At 40.4% G+C, this 21,842-nt stretch overlaps 1 protein-coding gene across 5 annotated transcripts in view; it reads right to left on the reverse strand.

Moving 5' to 3' along the window:
- Positions 1-1,918: 1,918 nt before the first annotated feature.
- The window catches only part of SPNS2 (SPNS lysolipid transporter 2, sphingosine-1-phosphate), a 174,485-nt gene continuing 154,561 nt past the window's right edge, over positions 1,919-21,842 (reverse strand). Inside the window, exons 12-14 of one of the 5 annotated variants that reach the window (XR_012282928.1) lie at positions 21,128-21,198; positions 13,477-13,523; positions 1,919-8,495 (exon numbers count right to left, since the gene is read on the reverse strand). Coding sequence is in view for 3 of the 5 variants with exons in the window: in XM_073665186.1 (XP_073521287.1) it covers positions 21,135-21,198 (64 nt within the window). In the remaining 2 variants the exon portion in view is untranslated. The remainder of the gene's footprint in view (positions 8,496-13,476; positions 13,524-21,127; positions 21,199-21,842) is intronic. The other 4 variants (XR_012282934.1, XM_073665187.1, XM_073665186.1 and 1 more) reach the window with 4 other exon arrangements.

Consider the following 21,842-nt stretch of genomic DNA (forward strand, 5'->3'; position numbering starts at 1 on the left):
TCTGCAGGCTTCTTTCCTCTTTGTGGAGGAAGGTGATATAAAAAAATCACATCTCATTTCAGACCTGGATCCGGCTCTCATCCTACTCAATCACTGTGATACTCCCTTAAAAATCTACAGGTATTTGATATTAAGACATTAGGGATGAGCGGACTCGTAAAAATTCAGGTTCCACTTAACTTTAGTCCAAAGTTTGGTTCGGGTACCTGAACCCCATAGAAATCAGTGGGAACTAGTGTTGAGCATTCCGATACAAAAATATCAGGTATCGACTGATATTTGCGGTATCGGAGTTCCGATACTTTTAGAATATCGAATACCGGAATCGGAAGTTCCCATAATGCCTGCGCTCTGCCGTGTCTCTGAAGGATGACAAGCTGGATGGCAACGCTCAGCTTACTGGGTGTCTTATAGACGCCTCTCCATTACTAACCTGGGCTTGATGTCAGCTGGCATTGTAAAGGCTAGGTATTCAGCTGGGGCCTGATATTAGTAGCCTGGGAAGCTCCGTGGGTATTACCCCCTTCCCAGGCTTCAAACATCTGCCCCAGCAGTCTGCTTAACCTCCGCTAGAGCCTAAAATTACGGGGAACCCTACGCCACTTTTTTTTTTTTTAATAAATCCTTTATTTTAACACTAAATGACAAGTACAGTAATCAACACTATCACTGTACTTCTTATATATGTGACTGACATGTTTCTATCTATCTAATCTATGTGTGATTCTCTATTCTTTCTGTTCTAAATTGTTGGGTACCGGTGTATGCCACTGATGAATTGCCGGCTTTTCATGTAATACATTCTACATTATTCTTAGTTGTTTTCCTTCATGTAGAATTAACCTACAAGGAAAGAAAGGGTTTATTTTCATTCCGATATTTGTGTCCCATTGACTAGCATTGGTTTCCGGTATCGGAATCGGCGATATCCGATATTTTTTGGGTATTGGTCCGATCCAATCCGATCAGATATTTCCCGATATCGGAAGGTATCGCTCAACACTAGTGGGAAACCAAACTTTGCAACTGGAAAATCTCTCATCTCTATAAGACATTTAATAGTGATTGCAAGAGCATGCATTCCCTTTCTCTGCAAGAATGATACTTCTCAAGCAATTTCTCTGGTTTACCAAAGTAAATGAGGTGATAATGGAAGAACTCACTTCCAGGATTAATAACTATTCTGATAGTTTCTGCAAAACCTGGTTTTATTGGATGGAATTCAGAACCTCCTATAACTATTTGGCCTTTATGGGGAAGAACTGAACTGCATCTTTTGGGTCTCATCCAGGAACACTTTTTTCGTGCTACCGTCATTTCTTACCTCACCCTACGTTCCCCTCCTGTCTTTGTACTGTTCTTTTCTGCTTTTTCTCTTTGAGAACAGACCAGAAATAAACATAAGCAATCGGCTTTTAGCAATTTTGCATCCTGTGTAACCCTCAGCACTTGAGTAATCAGTATATGGTTATGATTGATATTTATATTTCCTAGTAATTGTTCCTCGGCACGGTTAGTGTCTTATGATTGTATGCTGTTTTTCTCTCTATATTTTCAATAAATAAAGTTTTAAAAAAAAAAAAATCATATCGCCGATGGAAAATATGCAAATTTCATTTATATCTTGTGACCAAATATTTGTGATGCTACCTTGGCATAACTGACATGTCTGAAACGCTCCCTCATTTTGAAGATGTAGATATTTGGCAATCCTCCATTTTTCTTTACTCTTGACCACACAATCTTGCCAGCTGAAACCCAAAGGACAAGTATAGAAAAGGAGAATTAAAAAGTACTGACTCGAAATGCGGTGGCCAGAAGATATATTTACAATTCAGGAACAACGACGACTCGCTGTACAACCAAAAGACTTTTAATCTTGGTAAAGCAATAAGAAAAAAAAAAGGAAACCATACAAAACATTGCCTTAAATAGTTTATTTTGTATATCATTTACATAAATGTATATATTTGGCTTTCTCTTATACTCTGAGGTTTACAATTTCTAAAAAATAAAATAGTTCTTTTTCCCTGAAATAAATCAGAAAACTATTTTACTTTGGTTCTTGTATGACAAGAAAGCACCACGTGTATGTGGTTTATAAGTGCTGGTAGAACTCTTACTACGGAAGGGACCAGCATCACCTTACAGTAGCAAAAGGGTTAGTAGCAAAACAGCATTTCCAAAATATACAAAACCATCTATATGTTTGACAAAACCTTCATTATTGTGTTGTAAACGAATTAGTAGGAGGCAGATTTGGATGGTAGGCAGCCGATAGCAAAGGCGTGTTACAAAATAATTGATAAGAATACTGATATACCATGATGTAACACGATACATAGAGAATGACAAATACATAGTGATTAAAACATCATAATAGAAACAAAGTGATTGTGCAAAGAAATGGACAATAAAGCTCAACATTACCATTTACACAAGTGATCCACAGCGACCTTGTAATAAAAACCTCATGCCAACACAATGGTCTCAGAAATATTACATTTTGTTGGTTTTCTCTGAATAATGGTGGGCTGTTCTGTGGCCTCCCAACAAGTACCACTGTAAAGACTAGGCTTTAGGAGTGTTCAATTTTGGTAGTGAAGACATGCAGCATATGTGCATGATGATAAAGCATTAATAGAATAGATTATTGAGATCTGCAGTTCTACATTACATATCACACGCAGGCTGAAACCATCATGTTCACCAATTTAAAGAGGAGGAAAAATTTGGGAATATTTGATTTTAACCTGTTTGATACTTTGTTCTTTTTGCTTCTCAAATTGGTTCTTCAGTTTTTCTTCTGTGAATCTCCATTTCAAAGTTATGACCCCCTCCCAGAAATAATGTTGTGAAGACTCTCTTTAACAACTAGCTTGAACTTCTATGTGGGAATTTGCTTCTTTTTTTTTCCTTTGACACTGGCCAATCAAAACACAGCCATGCTGACAGAAGTTCTGGGGTATTACACCCAGTTGGTAGAAGAGAAACCTTTACCACTGGATGACATAACATGGAGGGCCACATAGAAAAAACGGTTCCGGAATCAGTGGAGCAGCGCCAATTGGAGGAGGTACTTGGTTTAAACTAATCAATCAATTGAAAGGTCCTCGTTATACACACACTACAGGGACAATAATGTGATAAAACCCCTAAATGTCTAATTGCCTCTATTTAAACTTTTACATATGACAAGAGTCTTTTCTGATTTCTTTTTCTGAAACAAAAAAGCAGTGTTGCAAATTGTTACGCAAATTTGGCACAATTTTAGATGCAACTTTTCAACCTATACAATTTCTACCACAATCCAGCATAAACTACAAGCAGAAGGTTATTGCTATTAACCCCTTAACGACCTTGGGCTTTTCCGTTTTTTTTTTTTGCGGTTTCATTTTTAGCTTCCCTTCTTCCCAGAGCTATAGCTTTTTTATTTTTTCATCAATTTGACAGTGTGCAGGCTTGTTTTTTTGCAGGACGAGTTGTACTTTTGCACGGCACTATTGATTTTACCATATAGTGTACTGGAAAATAATTCCAAGTGTGGTGAAATTGCAAAAGTGCAATTCCATAAATTTTTTTTGTACTATGTACACTAAATGCTAAAACTGACCTGCCATTATGATTCTCCAGGACATTACTAGCTTGGAGATACTATGTATAGGTTCTTTTATATTTAAGTGGCGAAAGAAAATCCAAAGTGTGTAAGAAAAAAAAAAAAAAAGCGCCATTTTCCGAGACCCAAAACGTTTCTATTTTTTGGGACTGGGCAAGGGAGCTCCGAGCTGACGTTTTTATTGATACCATTTTGGGGTAGATACAAATGTTCTAATCGCCTGTTATTGCATTTTATTGCAATGTTGCGGTGACCAAAAAAAACGTAATTCTGGCGTTTTGATTTTTTTCTCGTTACGCAGTTTACCGATAAGATTAATTGTTTGATCGTTTCTGAATGCGGCGATACCAAATGTATTATTTTTTCTTATTTAGAATGGGCCAAAAGTTGGGTGATTTGAATTAATTTTTTTTTTTTTAAACTTTTTTTTTTATACTTTTTACTTGCTTCAATAGTCCCCATAGGAGACTTGAAGCTGTGATCTTCTGCTCGCTTGTGTAGCAGGCTTCAGCCCTGCTACGTGTAGTAAAAATAATCTATGAACGTTGGCAAAGGGCCGGCATTCAGAGGAGATCTTCAATGACAAGCACAGGGGTCTTCTGCAGACCCCCGTCTGTCATGCCGTCCCATTGGCGCCCCGCAATCATGTGACAGAGGTGCCAATGGGCGGGGTTTGTGATGCGCTTCCTGTTAGCGAAATGCTAAATGCTGCACTAACAGGACAGGCAAATCAGCTGTCATGTGCTGAGAAAGATGCGAGCACAGGGCTGGAGCCCACATTGAATGCCAGGACACGACCTATAAGTCATAGGTCGTGAAGGGGTTAAAAAAAATAGTTTAAAGCTTATGGAGATTTTACCAGAACACACAGTATGGCACATGTATGAAGGGGTCATCCCTGTGAATTGTCATGTTGCTAGGTAACTAGCTGCAGGAAATGTACAACACGAGGGGGGATTTATCAAGACTAGTGAGTGAAATGCAGAGTAGTTGCTATGACAACCATTGATGACCCATCATCAGGCTGCTGCTTTGTTTTTCAAAGTAGGGTAACAGAGAGATGAGCTGGGATCTAATTGGTTTCTCGGAGTAACTATTTTCTCATTTGTATCCTGTACAAATGTTTGTATGACTAGCTGCCATTTTTACAATTTACAAATATATAAGGCAGGATATTTGTACAAACATATGCATTTTTTCTATACTGGGTGGGCATGCAGAAGTTTTCAGGACCATCCTGCAAATTGCAGAAATGTTTTTTTTATACATGTGCTGCAGTGCTGCAACTTGGGGATTTACATATTATAGCTCCATATTGCACTTGCAGACTGGTGCTTGGATGGGGCTCATCAAGATTCCTATTATATTTAATATCTGAGCACAACAGAAAAGGCTGTTCACGTTGCAAATGAATGAATAAAGTCGGGCACACAGATTAATGTTGGCTGAACTCATCTATTGCAGTGAGACCAGCCAACTATGTCCCAACAGATGATGGCAGAGGCAAGAAGGACTTGGGGATGTTAAAGGAACTTGGTTTGAACAGTCATTAAGTGCTGACAAAGCACAGGCGCTCTGTGCACAAAGGCATGGCCAAACATTGAAGTGCACCTCCCTACCTGCGTTTCCTTCTATCTCCACCCCCTCTTCTTTGATTGACAGCTCTGGCTTCATGCAGCCAGAGAAGGGAGGTGATAGAAGAAAAACAAGCAGGTGGGAAGGTGCACTTGAATGTTCGGCCATGCCTTTGTGCACTGAGCACCTGTACTTTTAAATTTCTATGTCTAAGGCTTAGTGCCCACGATGCAGAAATGAAGCAGAAATTTTCTTGAGCATTTCTGCATCTCCTTAGCCGGAAAACACATGTGGATTCTACATGCGTTTTTGAGGCTTTTTTATGCATTTTTGCATGCGGATTTGCCATGCGTTTTTACGCGTTTTTTTTTGCATGCGGATTTGCCAATGCGTTTTTCCAATGCATTGGATAGGCAAATCCGCATGCAGAAACACAGAAGAAATGGGCATGTCTGGATTTTTTTCTGCAACTAAAATCCATGCAGAAAAAATCCTCAACATGTGCACAGAACTTGCAGAATGTCATAGGAAGTCATGGGATAAGGTATGCAATGCTTTTCAGCGCTGCAAATCCGCACCAAAAAACACATCGTGGGCACACAGCCTGATTCTTTTGGTCCCAAGAAACAGCTTCTCCCAAAGGTGTCTCCCCATGCAAAACACATGCACCCTGCAGGGGTATAGCGGGGTCGGAAGAGGAAGCTGAGGGCTGAATGCCTGTTTGCCCGTCCGCTATCTGCTGTGTATGGCCACCTTAACAGAAAGTTCTCATCCATTACGTGCAAGGGCTAAAATGATTTTTCAGGACATAAACATGGGCGTTACACTACAATGGAAAACGCCTCAGAAAACCCAGCTCCAGAACTAATTGATATTTCACCAGCGTGTGATTTTATGTAGCTCAGCAAGTTAAGATATTCCTATGCCAGGTGCTGAGCCTGAGAGACTGCAGTGTCAACATTTTCTGCAGCTCACACACCGGCCAAAGCTTACAAGGTGAATGGAGCTTCGGATCACATTTCTGCATTAAAATTGGGTGCACATTGCTTGCTTTGGCCTGGTATTTGCAGTATAGGTGGATTCTGATGTATTCTAACACACATGGAAATGCACCACCCATTGTCAGCATTACATGCAGTTTCAAATCCACTTATCAGATGTTAAAGCCAATTATGACTCAAAAATACAGTGAGCAGCTCCAACTACTCACTGGGCTTTACTTAATTCATTTCTCTTTATTTCAATTAAACCAATGTTGTTCTCTGTTGTGTTATGTGATTTTTACACACAGAAAAGCAAGATTTAACAAAAAAATGAACTGTACATACAGGGAAGGTGGCAGGGGGGCACATACTAAGTAACAGAAGTGGTCCTAATGAGTGAAACATCTAATGTCCTATTCAATATTGTGCACCAAATGGTATTTCAGACCCTATTCCACTAAACACATCCTGAAATTTGTGAAACTACTAAGTTCGGAATTTGTCAAGTGCCCCGCGGGATGGTTCGTGGCCAAACAGTACAGCTCGGTTGTCCACATGGACGGATACTGGTTCTAAAGGCCTCCTTCACTAGATATAGGGAGTGAACAATGTCAATTTGGTCCTGATGCTGCAATCTTGGTAAGCAATTTCTATAGAATTGTGTTTGTGAACATTCAAACACTGAGCTATTTACGTACATTAAAGGAGTTGTTCAGGCTTGGGATAACAGTTTGCAGTCTATTGCCTTGTACGTTGCGCACACTTTAACGATTCCCCTGTATTCCTGATGCGAGGGACTGTTCACGTAATCTCATCTCACACTCAAGTGCCTTCAAGACTCCATCTGAATTAGCTGAAATTTCTTCTATTGAGAGAAGCAAATTGCGTCTAGTCCGCAAGTATGCAAATATATATGCAGTCACGTAACCGCCGTCTCGCACCGGGAAATTGTGAATGCATGTGCACTGCATGCTGTCTCGATTCTGTAGTTACATAAACTAACTGCATACTTTGGTTCCAATCCTGGACAAACCCTTTAAAGCAATGGTTTCTAACGTGTCTTCAGCTATCGCAAAAGAGCAACTTCCAGCATACGCTGCCATCTAACAACCTCCAACCTCCAGCTGGGAGTTGTAGTATAGCAATAGATGGAGTGCCACAGGTTAGAGACCACCAATTTAAAAAAAAAAAATGTATGCATGCAACTATCCATACAACACCAAAAGAATTGGTACCCAATGTCTATAGACATACAGAGCGGTCCCGGAAAATTAATCTCAAGGACCAAAATAATAGAGAGTTTGACATTTATTCAGTCTTCTTGACTAGGGCAGGTAGTCCTATTTGCCCCAAACAGGGGCAGAAATGTTGATCAACTCTTTAAGAGCCCCAATATGCTCTCCAGAAAACACACAATTTTACATCAATATACTTCAATAATAAATAAGCAATACTTTGCTTTGCTGAGCAGCGTACTTAATAACGTGTTACTAATAGCACCAATATGTTGTAACTGTAATTTTTCTCAACTTCATTCTTCCACGTACATCGCTATACAGTCAATATTCTTAATATTGGATTTAGAGACACTAATCTCTACATCCAGATCTAGGCTGTGGGCACACATTATTAAGTAAGCTCTTCCAGACGTTTCACATAGATTCTAATACTGGTCACCTTTTCAGGTAATATACAAAAAGTGCAAACTAAAAATATCTTCTCAATGTCTTCATTAGTTCTAGACATTTCATTCCATTGATCTGCACTTTGAAAGAGGAGCATTCACCGCTTACATATTAAAGCTATGGAGAACAAAAAAAACCTTCAAAGAATAAATATCCATTATCTGTAGAAATCAGCCTGTATGGAGCCTAAAGTTTAAATAAAGAATATATGTAAAATATATACATTTATATAACTTTATATATCTATATACAATTTAGAAAATGTATGTACACTAATTTACATAATAATTTTCTTTTTGTGGAAAGAAAAATCCTTCAAATAATTAATTACACTTCTGACCTGGCTTCTTTCTTATTTTTGGCAAGGTAACGGATATGTTACCTTGCCCGGCCTATATTTTCTGCCCACTAGAGGCAGTCACTTCACATATTCGCAATCATTTGCAGAACCTCCTTCATAGAGTAGAAAAATGTACACTCGCTTGTCCTTCCAGAAAATTTAAGGTGACGAGCAGTTCCCAGAATTTCATGGTAAAGTTGTTGGGTGTGATCCTCTGTCTTCAAGGAATTTATTTTTTTTTTATTATGAGAAAAGTTCATGCCCAGGAGCTGTTGTCTTCTACTCTTGGTATTGACCTGTAATGAATAAGAGTATCATTGCACTGAGTATATAAAGTAATATTCTAAAAAAACTAGCTATGGCATTAGTGACAGCATTACCAATGAATAATAGTGCATGTTTATATAAAGCTGGCCATATACCTTACAGGAAGGTCATTTGAATCCAATTACGTTCTTCGGATAAATTTGTATAGGACACAAACAGTTCCTGGTGGAAGATGTCAGGATAAAAAAAAAAGGATGGAGCAAATTGGATTTTACATGCTCTCCCAATCCTGGACCCCTACAGCTTACACCTCCCACCAATTCCCCCTTCTATCGCATCCAACCAACCAACCGCAAACTACCGCAACCTCTCCTACGTAAAACCCGTGCCTTGGATGTCCACCCCCCGCTCCCTCTCTCTGGAGCACTCTGGAACACCCGCTCTGTATGCAACAAGCTCCATTTTGTCCACAACCTCTTTACCTCTCGGAATCTCTCCTTCCTGGGCATCACAGAGACTTTGTTGACACCCTCCGACACTGCCTCCCCTGCTGCGCTGTGTTACGGTGGCCTCCACTTCACCCACACTCCTCGCCTTGACAACAGACATCGGGGAGGAGTGTGTCTTTTCCTTTCCACCAACTGCACCTTTAGCCCTATCCCACCTCTGCCCTCCCTTATTCTCCCTTCTTTTGAAGTCCACTCTGTCCGCATCTAATCTACCTCCAATCTCCAAGTGGCTGTCATATACCGACCTCGAGGCCCGGTCACTGCCTTTATTGACCAATTATCCACATGGCTTCTCCACTTTCTCTCTGCTGACATTGCCACAATCATCATGGGCGATTTCAACATCCCCACTGATATTCGCCAGTCAGCAGCATCCAAACTCCTGTCGCTTACCTCATCCTTTGGACTTACTCAGTGGTCCTCCTCAGCAACCCACACAGACAGACAGACACCCACTAGACCTAATCTTCACCCGACTCTGCTCCCTATCTAACCTCACAACCTCCCCCCTACCCCTATCTGACCACCATCTACTCACGTTCTCATCCCTGTCCTCCTCACCTGTCACCCATGTCCAGCAACTAGCACACCCACGCACAAACCTCGCACATCTAGACACTCACAGACTGATTCTATTCTACCATTGACATCCATATCTTCACTCCACGTCACAGACAGCGACACTGCTTTCTACAATGCCACTCTCGCATCAGCTATTGACTTGGTCGCCCCTCTTGTGCATGGCAGAGAGCAACGAGTCAATAGACAACCCTGGCACAACAACCTCACTAAACAGCTTCGGCAAGCTTCCAGGGTTGCGGAGCGACGTTGGAAGAAAAAACATACTCAATATGACTTCACTGCATTCAAACAAGCAACACTCACATTCAAATCAGCACTCACCTCTGCTAAATAGGCCTACTTCACAACCCTCATATCCTCCCTATCCTACAACCCCAAACAACTATTCAACACTTAACTCTCTCCTCCGCCCTCCACTGCCCCCTCCAACCTCAGTCATCTCTGCTGAGGAGTTTGCCACACACTTCAAAAACAAGATTGACCAAACAAGGAAAGTCTTTACAGTCCAACCACTGCAACCCCTTTGTTTTCATGACCATTGCCCTTCCCCCATAACCTCCCTTTCCAACATCACTGAAGGAGACCTTACTCATCTCCTTTCCAAATCACACCTCACCAGTTATGCACTTGACCCAATCCCACCTCTTCCCCAACCTCACCCCCACACTCATCTCATGCCTAAGCCATCTCTTCAACCTATCACTAACTTCTAGTACCTTCCCGCTGCTTTCAAACATGTCACAATCACACCCATCCTCAAAAAGCCATCCCTCGACCCAACCGCCTTGTCCAGCTACTGCCCCATATTGCGGCTCCCATTTGTCTCCAAACTCCTTGAGAAACACGTTCACGCTGAACTTTCCTCTCACTTCTCATCCAACTCTCTCTTCGACAACCGACAATCTGGCTTCCGCCCCCACCATTCCACCGAATCTGCCCTTACGAAAATTACTAATGACTTACAGCCAAAGCTAACGGACAATTCTCTGTACTCCTTCTTGACCTGTCCTCTGCCTTCGACACAGTTGACTACTGCCCCGTACTACACATCCTCTCTTCCTATGGTGTCAAAAACCTTTCCCTATCTCCTCATACCTTTCTAACCGCACATTTAGCGTCTCCCACTACCACACTACCTCCTCATCCCACCCCCTCTCTGTTGGAGTCCCTTAAGTCTCCACCATAGGACCCCTACTCTTCTCAATCTATACCCTTGACCTGGGACAGCTCATAAAATCCCATGGCTTCCAGTACCATCTGTACTCTGATGACACCCAGATCTACCTCTCTGGCCCTGATGTCACCTCTCTGCTATCCAGAATCCCAGCATGTCTATCAGCCATATCCTCCTTCTCCTCTCGCTTCCTCAAGCTCAATGTGGACAAAACTGAACTCCTCATCTTTCCCCCATCTCGCATACCTTCCCCACCTGATCTTTCAATCACAATAAATGACATCACACTTTCCCCTGTACCGGCAATCCGCTGTCTCAGAGTCACTTTGATTCTGCCCTGTCCTTCAAACCCCACATCCAAGCTCTCGCCACCTCCTGTCACCTCCAGCTCAAAAATATTTCCAGAATCCGTCCTTTCCTCAACCCTCAATCTACTAAACTGCTTGTGCATGCCCTCATCATCTCCCGTCTTGACTACTGCAACATCCTCCGCTGTGGCCTACCTGTTAACACTCTTGCACCCCTCCAGTCCATCCTCAACTCTGCTGCATGACTAGTTAATCTCTCGCCTCACTACTCCTCTGCTACCCCCTTTGCAAATCCCTTTACTGGCTCCCAATTGCCCAGTGTATCCAGTTGTGACCTACAAAGCCATCCATAACCTTTCTCCTCCGTACATCTCGGAACTAATCTCCTGATACATTCTCTTACGTAACCTCTGGTCCTCCCACGACCTCCTTCTCTCCTCCACACTTATTCGTTCCTCACCCAATCGCCTCCAAGATTTCTCCCTTGTATCTCCTATAGAATTCTGTGCCTCAACACGTCCGATTATCCACAACATTTCAATCCTTCAGACGGAACCTGAAAACCCATCTCTTCAAACAAGCTTACAGCCTGCCACGACCTTGCTTGCTGCCACCTCAACAACTCCAGAGATACTGCAAAGCCCCCAACCTACTCTCTCCTCCCCATTCCTGTAGAATGTAAGCCCGCAAGGGCAGGGTCCTCTTCACTCTGTACCAGTCTATCATTGTTAGTTTGTTTACTGTAAGTGATATCTGTATTTGGTATGTAACCCCTCCTTATATACAGCGCCATGGAATCAATGGCGCTATATAAATTAATAATCCATTGTTCATGCAGTAGGTATCTCTCAATGTATTGTACTTGTAGAAGGTATCACTCTCTCCCTAATGAAATAATCATACATATTCAGCTCAATAGGTTTATGGCTGAAGCAACAGGTGTTGGCAGACAGTTATCTATTGCGTATGAACAGCCCAACATTGGGCAAATATGATAAGGTTATTGACAAAGGTGGCAGTCCTTACAACTAGAGTCAACATTCATAATCTGTATTGCTCTATGTATTTTAGACTTTGAATGTTGCTGTGGCCTGTTACCTTGTCTCCTATAGGAAGTATTAGTCACTTGAAAGGTATCTAGGGTGTACACTAGCCTGAAAAAAGAATTAAGCATTAAACCCACAGTTCCTTTACAAGACTCCACTATAGAAATGCACACGAGTGTGTGAGGTTTTCAATGGGGAGAGGGTAGTAAGTCACTGTCTGACTCCACTCACTGCATATCTCTTGAAGAAATAAAGGATCAGACATGTTGAAAATCCAACAGGCCCGATCCTTCAGTACCCAAACATCTGTCTGGAGGCCCAGTGTTTTAGATGTCCTAATACATTTTTTTATATATTTTACCCATTGTTAGATGGATCTGCCGACTATCTTCCTTCTTTCAATCGAACTACATTAAATTTGCAGCCGATCCTGCCAAAATTGATAGCTTTTATCTTGTGTATGAGCAGCTGAAAAAAAGGCACTACCTTGCACAATTTCACTTATTACGTACCCTTTTAACCATTTCAGCTAATTTCTTCATATTCACAATATCATTATTTATGACTTTGCTATTAGCAATTTTTTTTGCATTCACAGGAGATTACCTTTATATATAGGCATTTAAGAAATGATATAAAATGTATTTATACTTTTTTTCATATTGAGCTCTTATATAACCCTAGTAACAGATCACATCATATATAAACAGAATAAAGTCCAGTCTACACAGAAAGGCAAAGTGAAGACCTAACTAGCAGAAGTCTTTGTAAACCCCAGCATGCGACCTCCTCTATTCCTAGGCAATGAGCTGATCAAAGTGAATGCAAGCACATCTTCACAATTAGAGACTTTTAGGTTTCTTTTAGAAGTAATGAGGCAGACACAGTAGGGGGCACTATTGATTGCTTTAGAGCATAGCCTATGAAAAGCACCCAGGTGAGTGAAAATGTGCCCCCTAGGGCATTAAATCCAGGACAACAACTGAGTGCCAGCAACAGAGTTAAATGGGACATGACAAGCTGGTAGCTGATCATCTCTGTGCACACATCAATTAAATATCCACCACTGCTTTTCTGCATGACAGATCTGTGCTGAACGTTGTGTTAATAAATAGTTTCCTATGATCTGGATCTCTGTATAAATATGTTTTAAGGACTTCTTTAAGGGTTCGAAAATGGAAGGGATTCCAGACTGGACAGAATCCCAGTGACACAATTATGTCACTAATGCTTAACTAATTGCAGTCAAATCCTATAGAAATGCTAATGCATAAAGGCAATATAAGAAAGTATAGACCCGGCCATCTCTATATAATAGCACACGGCCCAGAATATTGTCAGCTAGGTCTATAAAGATGTCATAATGGCCCATATGCCAGGGATGACTGTACCTTATCAGACTTTCACAGAGGCTGGCGGCATCATGAGTTGACTCACCCTAAATAAAGGACAGACAGCAAATGTCACTTTTAAAGAATGGCAAAAGGACAAAACGTGAAATGTCAGGGATCCCAGGATCTAGAAAATGCTGTGCCGCCATGAGCATGAAAACTGCCGGCTCAGCTTCTTGTATGCCATTTGCATTTTCTTCTATGAGTATAAATGAAGAGTCATCACTGCATAATTCTAAACAGGATGGGCAGGAATGAGGTTACGGGCCAAATAAATGCCCATCACACATTTCAAAAGTAATTTAGGCTGCAGAAGTGGTTAAAATGCTCATTACTGCTACTATACATGGATCTGCTCTGAAAGTTACTATAACTATATGGGAGTTCTAGTTTAAGGAGGGCGTCAAACGGATAATTGCTTCCCATTAAAATTCTATTTTTGGTGTATAACAAGGTGTGGCTGTAACAATGCCTTTCTCTACACACATATTTAGTCATTCCCTTCATTATATGCACATGACATGACCTGAAGACCTTTAATTTTGAGCTAAATATTACAGGGCTCTGACAGGTAGGCAGCCGCCTAAATGTAAGAAGCCTAAATTAATAATGGAGTTACTGTCAAATTACATTTTAATCACTGTAGCCAAATGCAACATTAATGTCATGAACCCGACAGGATAACATTCACTTGCGTTAGTGAAACGTCTGTGAATCATGGTGCACGATCAGTTGTGTGGGTTTTGTGCCGCGCTGACCTAAAAGTCACAGATCTGCTCATACTTTAATGTGGAAGAAATCTAGATATAGGGAACAGCGCACAATAGGGCGAAACCCTATGTATGGAGAGTGGTTAAAGGGGTTGTCTGGTCTAAAAGGACAAGTCTGCAGTCACTGTGTGACTGCAGACTTGTGAATCTACACATAGCTCACTGCAAGGATTCTTCTGTTTCAATTGCAGTCACACGACCAATAGTATACGCTATGCATACTGCCGGCCAAAATCCGATTAGACTGTTTCTGGCCTCGTGTAACACACTTGCATTGAGCGTACCGCAAACAGTCTAGTCATATTCTGGCCGGGAGTATTTATCACATACTTGGGTCACGTGATCGCCGCATCCGGTGCGAATACCGGAGAATCCTCACAGTGTGCATCCCATGTTATGTGAAGATTCATATAGAGTGGCTGCAGACTTGTCATTTTACACCGGACAACCCCTTGACTAACGCTCACCTGGTGGAGTTATAAACAGGCACAACTCCTATGGAGGCATGAAGTAAAAACAGCTGCTCCTGCCCCATTATGGATAAATCCTCCAGGAAGTATTGGATAAAACACGCTAGATGTGCTAGTGGAGTACACAAATTCTTCAACAATCACACATTTTTTTTTATTCGCGAAGCGTTACAATGCAGTATCGGCGCCTTTATCAAGTGAAACAAACAGACTTTTTTCACTTGATAAAGATGCCAGTACAGCGTAGAAATGTGAATAAAAAAAACAACATTTTTATCATTGTTGAAGAATCAGTTTACTTCAGCAGCACATCTAGCGTGTTTTATCCAACTGGATTCAATACTTTGAAGTTGGCAGTTTAGAAAATTCCATATATTATGCAACCTTGTATTCTACATATTACTTTTTGTCCCTATATTTTCTGCTGTCATTGTATAGAGTCTATGAATGGCCTTGGATTAGTAAGATTAACTCTAAATTCCTGATTCCAATTTAAAGCCATCTGTCCATTACCCAGTGTTGTCACATCATGTTGTATGATGGTTCAATAACAACCCAGATTACTAACGACTTATTATACCATCTTTAGTACTGTATATAAAAACCCATGCTTCTATCCTAGTAAAGGAATGCAATTCTTGTGATTGGTCCAGCACTGCCTGTGTATATCTCATGTAACATTCAATCAATTTATATCTGAGCATATACTATACTCCTATGCAGTTCTGCATTTGATTTTTGTCTCCATTGTTGTCCCAAGGCTTCACACATATCCGAGCAATCTAGTTTTATCAGTCAGAAGAGGAAGCCAGAGGCTGCAGCAATTGTCCACCACCCAATTTATTCCAAAAATAAGCCATGTCCCCATGTGTCCACCCCCAGACATTGCCCATGTCCTAAACCTAGGGAGGGTGCTTTCATGCCATTACTAAGTTCTCACATTCCTGTGGGAATCACACAAGGAGCGAGAGGAAGGAACACTGCTCTATCCTTTCATCCTGACAAAGGAAGACACTAATTTCAAACCCATGTTCGGCAAATAAATTATAAAGAATAGTATTATTCTATTTTAGGAATTCCTAGATTTTGTGCCGGTGAGAGTGCTTTATTTTAACTTTTCATCCGCCTATTCAATGCAGCCATGAAAAATGAAGTGCTTATTTTTGGATGAAGGGTTCCCTTACAATAAAATAATTATGTCTGGCAGCCGGAGTTCTGAAAATTATAGTATATTAGTTGTAAAACCCTCTACTTAGTCATTTAATGCCGTATCTTTATGATAAGCTCCCTAGCTGTGTCGTGACAGTGTGGGCAAATGAAAAGCCTAAAGGGCCAATCAGGCCAGAAGTACAAACTGTGAATATACCAAGACAGCGTTACGTCATACTCTATTCACCGCATGGAACTAGCCTACACATTGGGTTATATGTATTTCTAAAAATGATCGGCACTACACCAGTCACGCATCGACAGCCAATACCAAAAGTCTGTCCATGCAGCAAACAGAATATCCTGAGGGTTCTCAATGGTATAAGAAAACAGTCCAGCAAAGTTCAGAAGATAACTTGCATAAATATATAGAAAAATAATGACAGTTGCCCTTCTTGAAGTAATGCATCTTTATTCGTATATATGACAATTGCGGGCTCGAAGCAGGTTCCCTTCCTAAGTTCTGGCAGAATGACTGTTTCATGTCACATATTTGACACTAGGTTTGACTTGAAATGGGAGCCGGGCCAGATCTTGAGATGGAGATGGGCCCGCATATGTTAAGTGTCATATACTGTATATAAATAAAGAAGCATTGCTTAATTTTACTCCGTCAGCACAAAATGACTGTTTAAACCAAGTACACGTTAACTATACCTTCCCACCTATCTCAGCCGCCTCTTCTTTGATTGACAGCTCTGGTTTGACAGAGTCAGAGAATGGCAGAGATAGATGGAAAATAAGCAGGTGCAAAAGGTACAGAAAGGTACAGTTTGGCCCCGTGATGATGCACCAAGCGCCTGTACTTGGCTTGAACAGTCATTCTGTGCAGACAATGCCCCTTTAAAGAAGGGGGAGTGTCGTGGTTTTTCTATACCTTATGTAGGTTACATATTTTATACATGGCCTTCCCAAAAGTCAAGAAAACACATAAATAAAGGTTTTTCCCTGACCTATCATCACCATGTGGCTCCTCATCCTTTAAATATTTTACAATTTAAGTGGGATTCATAGATGACCTTTCTTGCTCTCTATACTTGATATGCTGGATCCCACTAATAATAATAATCTTTATTTTTATATAGTGCTAACATATTCCGCAGTGCTTTACATACATAATCATTGTCCCCATTGGGGCTCACAATCTAGATTCCCTATCAGTATGTCTTTGGAGTGTGGGAGGAAACCGGAGAAAACCCACACAAACACGGGGAGAACATACAAACTCCTTGCAGATGTTGTCTTTGGTGGGATTTGAATCCAAGACCCCAGAGCTGCAAGGCTGCAGCGCTAATCACTCAGCCACATGATCCCCACTGAATTTGTCTGCAAATTTCCCCTTTCCGTTATTTTTTTTATTTTTTTTGGGGGGCTTTTGGTCCTGAAATCTACATTGGATTCAAACATGCAATAATCATTGCAGATTTATTTTTTTACCAAAGCTAGTCATGGAACCAAAGAGAAAAATGGATATCTGCTCATGCTCAAAAAGTTGTATGTGTAAATCTAGCCTAATGTTAAGTTCACAAGTGCTTAACTTTTGCAGACCAGTCAAGTAAGATGTGACTGGCTCAGTGAGCAGCTCTGTGCTCTTGTCCGCATAACAAACAGGTGCAGGAGCTGCCTACTATACCTGAATATGACCAGACTGGGGCATGCTGCATTTTTTTTTTCTATGCAGAACTGATGTCTCTGTGGAAAATTGTCCATGTGCACTAGCACATAGGCTCCAACTAGTCTGTGTCACCTGTTGCCTTAAATTATAGTTTTTTTTGTACATGGGTATAACAAATCTTATGCCAGTTTTGAAGCACAAACCCACTGGAGCATGAAAGGCCAGTTTTGATAAATTCCCGTTTGTATGCTCTTACAGTAAATGTTTAAAAAAAAAAAAAAACACATAAGAAATTATTTACTATTAGGCCTCATTCAGATATCAGTGATTTTTCTTGTAAGAGAAAAACGGTCAAAGTTTCATCAGTGTTTTTGATCTGAGTGTCAGAGTTTGGTCAGTGTGTAAGTTTTTTTTATCACCAGAGTTTGGTCATAGTTTCATAAGTTTTTCTCAAATGAAAAAAAAGTGGAGAAAAAAAAAAAAGAGGAAGAGGTTACGTAAGCTTCTCCTATTAATCAAACAGCCTATGAAAATTGGCCAGCACACGGTTGGGATCCAAGTGCTGTTAAATTTTTTTTCACTGCCAATTTTCATCTGAGAGTCAAATCAATATCAAACATGTCTCCGTGCTTCTATGCGGACCACTCGGTCAGAGGAAAAAAAGATCAGTCATGTAAACTACATCATGGACTATCATACGAACAAGTAAGATCAGTCAAAACACATAGCATTCATACGAGAAAACATCTGGACATCTGAATGAGCCCTTAGACTGTGTTCACATGTCAGTTACAGATATTTTTATGATCTGTTTGGGAAGCATAAAAATGGAAATAAAACGTTCAGTTACAGGATCCATTCAAAAACGGAAACGTTGAGCTCAGTTTGGCATCAGTTTGCATTCAACTTTTTACATGTCAGTTCTTTTTTGTTTTTTTTTAATACTCAATCCATTATAAAGGATCCCAAATGGGCAGATCCTTAGATCTATTTAAAAAAAGAAAGAAGCATAATAGATACCGTACAATACTAATACTCTGCATGTTACAAGCGCATGTTACATCAGCACATCAACTGTACTATCCCTTTGACAAACCTGTAATTCAGGCTGCTCGCTCACTGTAGTAGACCGGCAGCGGTATACGCTATATCCAGCTCAAGAACAAAGAATGATTGTGTGTGAAAGAAGGTTAGACCAGACAGTCAGGTACTTTTTGCTATATACGGGATGTTATGCACCTGCTAACATTACTGAGTATATAGTGCTTAGTGCTTGTGTTTCCTACATACTTATTCACAATGATCAGTGATAATTGATGTTCTGTGTTTGCTTTTTTAAATTATCATTGGCTTCTATAATTGAAAACTAAGGTAAAACACAAGAAGTGATAGACATGGGTCAAATTAACAGACTGATGTTTTATAAAATGCAGCAGGCCATACAATACTCAAAAGCACCACTCCGGAGTTTTCAGCCCATAGTAAGATACTTACCAGCCGCCATCTTCTTGTGTATTCTCGGCGCCACTCCATTTGTCTTCTGCTAGTTGTGGCCTACCGGATTTCTAAAATGTTTGCTGGGGGGATCGGAAATCACTTCTCAGTGTAAGTCTATGAGAGCCGGAACTAGTTTCTCATAGACTTACACTGAGAGCTTGTGACCGTTACTTCTGATTTCCGACCAATCAGGAGCTGCGGTCACAAGATGGCAGAACAGGACCAAAGCGACACCTGGAAGAGTAAAAGATGGTGGCTGATAAGTAAATTACTAGGGGCAGGGAAAATGCATAATCATAAAACTCAAGCGGTGAAATAAAAAATAATGCCGAAGTGGTGCTTTAAGATAAATTTTAAAAGGTGTATGTGGAAATAGGTTAGGACAATGGTCTATATATATATGTTATACATTATTCATATTCCATTAGAATAACATTAGTAGCGCTGCATCACTATCAATCAACTCTTCTTGGTGGAGCTGTACTAGGGTTGTAAAGTTGACTTTTTATTATTTCTGGACAACTTATTAAAAAATCAAGGACAGACAATATTTTTTATGGACACATTGGAAAACCATAGCAAGTAATAAAGATTATAAGGAATATTTGTCTACAGCCCATTATTCTGATATGTAGACATCAGCTGCCCTCACTGTGAGCTGGAAATTGATGATAATTACAGTCAAAACAATCTGCATAAGTTTCTTCAGCCTAAAAAAAAAATCATTGACGCCTTAAATTTTTTTTTTATGGACAGGGCAAAAAAGTGACTGATTTTTAAGGACTGTCCTGGAATTTTTGGATGGTTGGCAAGTCTGAACTGTACACACTTGGGGACCAATTCATCATTTGCAATTAGTTGCAGTCACTTTTATTTTTTTGTCTCGTTGTATTCGCTGACATTTTTTTGCACCAAATTCTTGAAAATGGCGCATACAGTTTGTGATTTTGGCACAAAATAAAAAATGCCCCTATTTTTGTTTTGAAAGCGCCACTCGAGCGATTTTTTATTGCATCACTGGAGTGGTGCTATTGATCCAAGTTCCTTGTGCTTAGTAGAGGCGTGTTAATTTTTTAAAACTCCTGTCGGGTCACCAGCAGTTTATGACCAGAACAAGGCTCTCATAGACTTACACTGAGAGCTTGTGACCATTACCTCTGTCTTCCGGACAGTCAGAAATTGCGATCACAAGATGTCAGCGCGGGATCATAGCAGAAGAGCTTGAGACGGAAGCTGGGAGGTATAATACTAGGTGTAGGGAACTTAGAGTAGTAGCACCACTCCAGCGCTGAAATTAAAAAAATATGCTGGAGTGGTGCTTTAAACATTTCTGTCCACTACTCAGCATCAAAAGTTGTAAAAAGTTTAAAAAGTCTCACGTTTCTCTAAAAATGGGTCAAATTGAAAACTCCTCCAGAAACCTTATTCCAGGAACGGACTGGAGTAAAATTTGTCAAAAAAAGTGACATTTGGTAAAAGTCACATTTCATGAACCTGTCTAAAACATCTGGATAATAAAAGTTGAGAAACATGAAAATCGACCTTAAAATTTACGAGAAACCTATAGTGAATAAGGTACAAATACTAACACCACTAATAAAGAGAAAATGACTCCAGAAAACTGAAGAAACAGAAATGATGAATCTGGGCCTTGGACTGTAGAGTGGCCAAAATAAACACAGGAGAACATCTCTTCTTTAACATTGCAATCAACAGGGCATACAAATGTAAGTCATTGCGAAAGAACATAGAATTGTGCTTAATATTTGGAATTATCAGACAAGTCTTGATTTGTAATGGTCCCTCACTCCTTAATCAGCTATTCAAAACTTGGCTTCTCTAAGTAATTTCAATGCATGACTCTTGTCTAGATATTAAATATTAAAGCACTGAAAAATAAATTCTGCACAAATCTGTATAATCAATCTAAGTGCCCTGGCTAGGATCAGGACAGTTACTTGTAAAATAATGCAAGAATGTCAAAAGAAAATTAATAAGCAAAAAGAATAATTTCACGAAAGCCTCAAATTATATGAAACAGAACAGAAAATTGGAATGTTAAAACCAAAGAAAAAAAAAATGAGACCAACCTAAAAGCTACAAGATGGAAGCTTCTTCTGAGTCAGTACAGCTGCCATCAGATGGATCTGAACACGGCTCACTAGTGGGAAGAAAACGCACTCTTTTTAACGGAGATATACTATTCACCACCGGGCAAACCCTCACCAGACAAAGAAACATTGCAATCTTTGTCAATGCTTTTGTTTGTCTGCTGTAATGTCATCCGGGCAGAAGCTGGGTACCATAGTGAAACCTCAGGATACAGCTGTCTATGGTCAATGCAGAGCACACCTGGCCTCACACAATACAGTGCTACCTATCCCAGCAACCAATCCCTTCAGAAGCTTTACAGATGGACAAAGCTTGTGTACGAGGACAGCAGACAAAGCTATTAAATATGTTACGTGGAGACAGACAAGTGCACTTGTTACTGGGTAAATTACATCGAGTATAATAACTTCAAATGTATTTAAGTTAATGTTTAAAGCTTCAAAAAGTAATAGAAAATTCTGCAGCTTCACTTGGATTAAAGCAACTCTCCACCCCGGGAGTGAAAAGCAGTTATACATTTGTCATCTGGTGGCCTCTGTTTCCCTCCTGACACCTCCTAAACCAAGACTGGTGTCCGGGCCTCCTAAATCCAAGGTGGTCTCTTTTGTGAAATGGTGAGAAAAGTGGTAAATTTGAACAGTCTCACCTGCAGTCAATAGTCAATGATAGCAGATGCTACAGTATATCACAAAT

Source organism: Phyllobates terribilis, unplaced genomic scaffold, assembly GCF_046119375.1.
Source record: "Phyllobates terribilis strain yellow unplaced genomic scaffold, ASM4611937v1 Scaffold_2__4_contigs__length_985480577, whole genome shotgun sequence".
In the NCBI taxonomy this organism is placed as follows: domain Eukaryota; kingdom Metazoa; phylum Chordata; class Amphibia; order Anura; family Dendrobatidae; genus Phyllobates; species Phyllobates terribilis.